Genomic DNA, 7,317 nt, shown 5'->3' on the forward strand with positions numbered 1-7,317 from the left:
ACGAGATAACAGAGAGCTTTCGCAAAGCCGCAGCAGACAACGCCACGTCCCAGAAAATCACTTATCTTCATCTGGACAAGCTGAAAGCTTCAGTTGTGATGCAGAAAGTCTGCAAGGAGCTCGGAGTGGTCAGCATCCCCAGGGATCTGGTGAGGTAAGTTGGAGGCAGGGGAGCTCTTCCTGAGGGCCTGAACCTCTGCTGACCGTGGTAGGGAATCAGCCCCCCAGGCAAGGGAGCGCAGGGCCGCTAGAAGCATCCCGGACTCTAGCGAGTGCCAGGCGTGGGCGGCTTGTTATGCCTCACCCTGGTGGGTGTGCGCTGAGAGCGGGCAACTCCCGAGACACCCAGCCTGGGAGGTGTCAGCCTTGGCTGCCGCACAGGGAGGAAGGGAGGAAGAGTCCTGAGCCCAGCTGTGTCTGGGTGTGAACAGAAAAGGCCTTGGTCTGGGTGGCTGGGCTGTGGGGGAGATTCCCCGGGGCAGAGGTCCATCCTCTCCAGGCTCCTGAGGAGAAGAAAGGCAGGGCTCGCTGCTCTGCGCTTTGGGCATTGTCCGCAATTCTTTTCCCGTGGACTTCGGCAAAGGCTGGAGGGTTCAGGGGGCACAAAATCCCAAGGCAGTGGGAGGACGATCCCTTTCCAAAGTGAGGTGTAGCTGTGATGAAGATGCTGGCTACCCTGGTATGCCTGAGTGACTGGCCGCCCACCTGAACTGTGTTTCACCTTACTTTCCTTGTGCTGGTCCCCGACGGGTCTGCTCCTGTGCAGGTTCCTGATCCGAACCAGCTCAGGGATCCCATATTACTGCGAGGAGCTGCTGCGCTGCCTTCGTGCCAACGACATGCTCCAGTTCTGCACCCGGAGGCAGTCTGGAAAAGCAAAGGACAACTGGGAGAGCCTGATCAGTAAGCACCTTGGCTGCGACTAGCGAGTTGCTGTGGCGTGTTCTCCACAGCAGAGTCTTGCCCCGTTGTTCCCCCGTGGCTCTGGGCAGAGTCAGATCTTGGTCTGGCGGAGGTGCGGGCTCCTGTGCGCCTTCCTGTTGGGACAGGCAAAGCAGGGGCAGTGAGTTCTGGTGGCTCGGAGGGACCTACATTCTTGGGGCGGGGGTTGTGGGGCTAAAACACAGGGGAAATCCTTCCGAAGCACATGTGCTTGTGGTGTTTCTTAGGCATTCCAATGGGCATGCAGTTTAACTTGGCCAAAGGCTAGCTCACTTGAGAACAAACGCCAGCTTGAGGTGAGGGACGAGCCCAGGAAACTTGAATGCCAAACCGTAAATCCCCACAAGAGTGCCGGTAACGGAAGAAAACGGTGGTAATGCCATCCGAGAGAGCAATGCCAGCCAGAGTGCCGCGGCCTTGGGAAGAGCCAGGACTGAGGCCACGTCTTGCATTAGCACCAGCAGTTTCCCTGGCTGGGAACTGGTGGGAACTGTTTTGCTCTGCTTCATGACCACCACATTCAGGGCAGGCACTGGACCATGTCAGGGGCGACTTGTCCCATCCCAAGTGAATCGTGAAGCGCTCGCGAGCTGCGAGTCGCTTTGCGAACTGCCTTATCGGTGCTCTCTTGCTCCGCCCAGCATCTGCAGCCGAGGCTTCATCCCTCGCAGCAACCTGGAGCTCCGAGGCGGGGAATGACGGGAGGGTCTGCCTCCTCAGGCCAGGCGTGACCCTGGAGAACACCGCGCTGCCCATCCCCTTGAAAGGTAAGGAGCCGAGCGCCGCTCTGCCGGCTGTCGGCTGTGCTGGGGCTCCTTCCCGGGGCAGGGGCTGGAGGGAGGCCGGGCATCCGTGTGCTGCAGAGTCACCCTCTCAGCGTGGGGGCTCTGCTGGGAAGGCGGCTCCGGTCAGACCAGAAACAGGCCTGGGGCTGCAGGCAGCCGCTTTCCCCTCCTGTGAGCCTGCTGGCTGCTCTCCATCAGCAGGTAGGAGAGAAAAGGTTATCCGTGCAACACTGAAATGGCTCCCTTTTCTCACCAAAACAAATACTTTGCTGGGAAAAGGCTTTGACTTGCCTCTGTCCCAACTTTGACGCAGCATCTGTGTTGCTGTTCTCTTTTTAAGTTCCCCAGCTAATGCTGGTCTCAAGGCACTTAATCCAAACCAAACCTCTCTGGCCATAGACATTTGTTATGAATTGTGAAGAAACATCATGCTAAAGTATTCCTGCTGTGAAGTGGCTTTGTCCAAAAAAAAAAAAAAAAGAAAACCAAGAGAAAGGAATAGTATTGTCTGGCCAAGTTAAGGCAAGCGTTGTGGGGAGCTCTGTGTCCACCTGTGATGTGGGGAAAGTTCTCTGTGTGCGCTGTTGGGCAAAAGCCTACTCCAGATCTGGTAGGGCACATCATGGGATGCGCATACCTGCTGGGTCCTGCCCTCCCTGCCCTCGGTGGGGGAGCATTTGTTTGAGCATCTGGCTTTTCCCCAGGCCTCATGGCCTGCGATTCCATCAGGAGCGGAGCCAGTTTGAAGATGCCTACCCTGGGTTGCGATTGCCCAGTAGGTGCAGCCGCAAGGAGAGGAGGCCAAAGTCTACCCCATCTCATGGGTTGAAACTTTCCAGCCTCTCCAGCCTCAGCATGGGGAAGAGGCAAGAGAGACGTGTTGTTTCTTCTTGACAGAGATTGCGCTGACTCAGCTGGATCGGATGCAGCCGCTGACACGGATGGTTGTGAAGTTTGCAGCCATCATCGGGCCGGTGTTTACCACCCAGCTCCTGTTGCACATCCTTCCCACTGGCCTCAGGACCCATATGAATTCCTCCTTGGACGAGCTGGTGAGCGACAACATCCTGAGGTGGCTGAAAAACACAGAGGTGCCAGAAGATGTGCAAGATCCTACCGAGGGGCCAGCCACCTCTTCGCAGGTGGAGAGCAGTAAGTGGTAGCGGGCAGGTGGACAAGGGAGCTCCCAGCTGTGTCCCGGCAGGGCTCCCCAGGGCATGGTGCGCTTCCCCTGCCGTGAGGGGTGGCTGGGGCTCAGGCAGGCACGGCTCTTTGCGATGGCTTGTTCAAAGACCTTACGGGTCAGTCTCAAAGCCCGCTAGCTTTGCGCTGGAGGGAGGTTCCCACCAAGTGCCATCCCGAGTGCTGCTCGTAGCGCAGGCACGGGAGGGCGTGTGGAGTCCCTGACATCCTCTCCCAGCCACCTGATCAAAGATGCTCTCCAGGTTGCCCCGGGGCCCTTGACGGGCTTTTATTCAGCTTTGACTCCCCTGTGGCGCAGGAGGAAGCTCAGGAGGCTGGGGACTGCCTTGCCAAGAGCAGGGAGAAAGTGCTGGACGGGGCTTGCTTGGGCTGGTGGTGACATGCCCAGCTCCTGCCTGGAACGCAGCTGAGCGCTGTGTCCGCGGGGCTGGGCTAGCGTCAGCAAGGCAAGCTGGGCCCTTTTGCCCCGTGCTGCAAGGCTCGGTGTGCAGCAGTGCTGGTTGGCTGGCAAGGGTGCACGCCAAGGCATGACTCTCGTGCCCCGGCTGCGACGGCCCTGAGCTGGGGCTGATGCCAAGGCCCTTTGCCTTGCAGGTGTGCAGAGGCCCTCTCCCAGCACGAGGACCGAGGAGCAGCAGCCTGGCGTCTTGGCCTTCTGCGTCCCGCTGCTGCAGAAGGCTGCGTACGAGCTGTGGCCCGAGAGGCAGCGAGTCGCCTTGCACGGCAAGTGTGCCGCCTTCCTGGAGCAGCACGCGCACAAATGCAGGAGCTGCGGCCAAGGGGAGTTTGTCGCCTTCCACCACTTCGCCGTCACCAGCAGCCAGGACGGAGGCAGCTGTCGGGACCCTGCCGACGGAGGCGACTCATGCAGCTGGGAGGCCTTGGTGCTGGCTGGAGAAGAGCTGAAGCAGGATAGGACCCACGCCACTGGGGGTACGCTGTGCACCGTGCTCCACAGCCCGGGCCCTCCAGGAGCCCAGGGGTGTATGCTGGGGATCGGCTGGGAGGAGGTCTGCCGGGGACGAGCCCAGGCGCTGAGGACAACCACCGCAGACTTTGCTCAGCGTGTCGGCACCCTCGCAAGGGTCCTTGAAGCCCAGTGGGAGAGCGAGAGCAGCTCTTCCCCTGGGGCAGGCGAGGAGGTGTCTAACCCCCTGTTTTCTTTGCAGATGCCGCAGAGCAGCAGGCTTTCATGGAGGAGGAAACTGGGTGAGCAGACAAGGGTTTGATTCTCTGTAAAGGCAGGGGCCTCAGGGGTCTCCAGAGGAGACCAAGGAAGCGCTGGCATTTGCCTGCCGGTTGTGACTCTAGCTTAAGGAAGAGGCTTTCTGTGAGGTGGGAGCGGGGAAGAGATGGCCACGGAGGTGAGACAGTGCTGGAGGAAGCCCGTGGGCTCCTAGTGATGGTCACACTACCCTGGAGCAGGCCTTGCTTTCCAGTTCCTCGAGAGGAGCGCTACAAGATCTGCAGGCAAAAAGCCACCACAAGGGAGCCAGGTGGTTTGCCTGGGGGAGGTGACAGAAAGCCCAGCTTGTCTTCTTCTCCCTGGCTACAAAGCAGCTGTAGGAGTCATGCCTGCCCGTGGGCTCGCGCTCTCTTTTGAACAAAGGGCTTTTGATGGCCTCTCTGTGGGGCAAAAGACCAGTGTAGGTGATGCCTGTGCATTCTTTGCTCTCTTCTTCCCCTGGGAACGGTGCTCTGACTAGTGTGGCGGAGCGGCTTCTGCCAGAGGGCGAAGAGACAACTGAGTTGCCCGACGAGACCGACAGGCAGCACAACGGCACACACTGGTGTGAATGCCGAGCCATCGTGGAATCGGTGCTTGTGCCTTTGGCTCGCCACTACGTGGCAATGGGCGATGCCGACCGAGCCTTTTACTACCTTCTGGAGTGTGCTGCTGCCTACCTGCACGTCTCCAACAGCTACATGGTGAGTTGCCTCGCTCGCCAGTGCCCACCGTGCACGGAGTCCTCTCAGTCAGCTGGCTCTGGGCAGGACAACTTCACCGCTGCAATAGGGCATGCCTTGATGGGGCCTTGGAAGGGACATGCTGGGGTCAGAGCCTGACTTCTTCCTCCGGCTTGCCTCTTCTGTGGACGGAGACACAGGCCACCGTGCCCATAGCAGGAGGGGAATTAGCAGGGAGGGGATCTGAAGGAGCACTGGTGCCTGTGCTCTGAGCCGGCGTGACTGTGTTGGGGCGGGCATCAGCAGGGGGAGAAACGGGCCCTCTTAAGACAGATGCCAGAGGCAACAGGGGAGGACGAGGCCGGCCATGGGCTCTGCATCACGCTCGCCTGCTCTCTCTGTGCTTGCGCAAAGGCCCTCATGAAGCTGAACGAAGCGGAGGTCCTGAGGAAGATGAAAGCCACTGCGATAGCCTGCTTTGAAGAGGCCACCTTCTTCAGCCTCAAAGGGGAGGTAAAGAGATGGGGAGGTCTGGAGGGATGTCCTGGGGGATGGAGCTGGATGCTTTCCCCGGCTGCAGGGGCTATCCCTGGCATCACCAGCCACCGGCAGACTCCGGCAGTCTCTTGGCCGACTCGAGCAGATCAGGGTGTTTCCCTTTTCCTCTGCAGGTTTGCTGGTGTATGCAACGCCTTCAGCTGGCAGAGAAAATGATGAGGCAGGCTTTGAGCTTGCTCAGAAGGAACTTCCCCGAGACCTTCCTTGGCGCCTTTGTCAAGGCTCAGGTGGAAAAGTTGCCTTGTGTCGCTTACGTGAGAAGAGCAGCCTGCCTTCTGCAGAAGGGCCGGTAAGGAGCAGAACTGAGAACCTAGGGGAGGAAGAGCCATTTCCTACCTGGTCCCAGACCTGCCTGGGCTTGAGGCCACACGTGACCTGACGCACGGCCCTTACAGGACCGAGGGGTTAAGGAGCGATATGCGGGTGGAATGGGGAACGACAGAGCCCCACACTCCCTCCCCCCTGCACGCTCCTTCCCCCCTGGGTAAAAAGCAGCTCACAGCTGGGGCTGTGCCTGCCGGCACGCGTCGACGGCGGCAGGGCCTTGGTGGTGGCTGGGGACAGAGAGCTGCAAACAGGGAGTAGAGGCTGACCGAGGGGCAGGGCTCTGGAGGCAGGACCAGGAGCCGGGGAAGGAGCAGTGGGTGGGGGTGAGGTGTGAGAGCGAGGAAGCTCAGAGGGCGATAACCCTTTTCTTGCCGGTTCCCAGCTTTGCTTGGGCCCCCGGGCGCTGTAGCGCCAACGCGCCCTCTCGAGCGGTCAGCTTCCCCTGGCGGCACTGCTTTGTTTGCCCCCTTCCTCTCCATCAGCTCCCTTTCCTCCCAGGAGGTGCGACTGGCTTGTCCGCCGCCCTGCTTTCCCCCAGCCCTGGCTGATTTAGCGCTGTACAGCGAGAGCCTCTGGGCCCAGCAGTTTCTCTCGTGCAGCAGGATGAAGAGGCTGGCCTGGCTGCTGCAGCAGAGCTGCTGCCTTTCCTTACTGGAGCGCCTCTTCAGCCTGGAGGGCACTTCCAGCGGACGGAGGTTCTCCCGCCTGGCAGCGCGCATGAAGGCCAACACGGACAGGGCGTTGGACTCCTGTTGGACAGCAGAACTCCCGCCACGCACAGACTTAGGACACAGACAGATGCCAGCACAGACGCAGACACAGGTACAATTGGGCACACAGGCACCGTACAGAGACCTTCACAGACGCCGGCACCAATACAGGCAGGGACACCCGTACTGATACCATCAGAGATACCACCGCCCATTCCGTTGCAGGTGCAGATGCCGTTGTAGAGGCCGTGGCAGACACAGATACCGCTGCAGACGCCCTTGCAGAAACCAGGTAGTCTTTCAGATGCAACTGCAGACGGAGATGCCATGGGAGAGACAGATGCCACACCAGATACCCTTTCGTGCGCCACTGCAGATGTAGACACAACCGGAGTGCAGAGAGCATTGCAGATGCCCTTGCAGACAGAGGGAGCGTTGCTGATGCAGGTACCATTTCAGAGGAAGGCATCTTTGGGGATGCCGGTGCGGATGCAGATAAAATTGAAGATGGAAACGCAGATGGAGACCACGTTGCAGGTGCTGTTGCAGGTGCAGTTAGCGTGGCAGATGTTTTTCTTAAACAGGGACCATTCAGGACAACTTTACCGACTTCTTCTGTCACCAGAGCTGTATATTTGTTTTCCAAATAAAATGGTTCTTATGAAAACTCAGGAGTTCTGTTCTCCGCCATACAACTCTGCAATGACCAAGTCAAGTGGTATCGCCAGAGCGTTTCAACCTACTAGACTTCAGGAGACATTGATTAGCATTTGTAAAGCAACTTGACAGTGTTTTGGAGGGCTACAAAAGTAGAATTTGTAATGGCATGTTGCAGTTCCTTCTTTGTTGGATGGAGGAGTCAATATTAGTACAATTAGCCACTT

The 7,317-nt window shown here is 58.9% G+C and overlaps 1 protein-coding gene across 1 annotated transcript; it reads left to right on the top strand.

Annotated features, from left to right (window-relative positions):
* Positions 1-2,729: 2,729 nt before the first annotated feature.
* On the top strand, positions 2,730-4,152 carry LOC128917490 (adenylate cyclase type 10-like). The gene is made up of 3 exons (XM_054220675.1): positions 2,730-2,879; positions 3,525-3,863; positions 4,100-4,152. Exons 1-3 carry the CDS (start codon positions 2,756-2,758, stop codon positions 4,141-4,143), a joined length of 507 nt encoding a protein of 168 aa, XP_054076650.1. The 5' UTR covers positions 2,730-2,755; the 3' UTR covers positions 4,144-4,152.
* Positions 4,153-7,317: the final 3,165 nt, after the last annotated feature.

This window comes from Rissa tridactyla, chromosome 14 (genome assembly GCF_028500815.1).
Source record: "Rissa tridactyla isolate bRisTri1 chromosome 14, bRisTri1.patW.cur.20221130, whole genome shotgun sequence".
Classification (NCBI taxonomy): Eukaryota; Metazoa; Chordata; class Aves; order Charadriiformes; family Laridae; genus Rissa; species Rissa tridactyla.

Coding starts and splice junctions, on each gene's coding strand:
- LOC128917490 (XM_054220675.1), top strand. CDS start 2,756: ATGAATTCCTCCTTGGACGAGCTGGTGAGCGACAACATCCTGAGGTGG. Junction 2,880..3,524: donor CTCTTCGCAGGTGGAGAGCA/GTAAGTGGTAGC, acceptor TTTGCCTTGCAG/GTGTGCAGAGGCCCTCTCCC. Junction 3,864..4,099: donor TAGGACCCACGCCACTGGGG/GTACGCTGTGCA, acceptor TTTTCTTTGCAG/ATGCCGCAGAGCAGCAGGCT.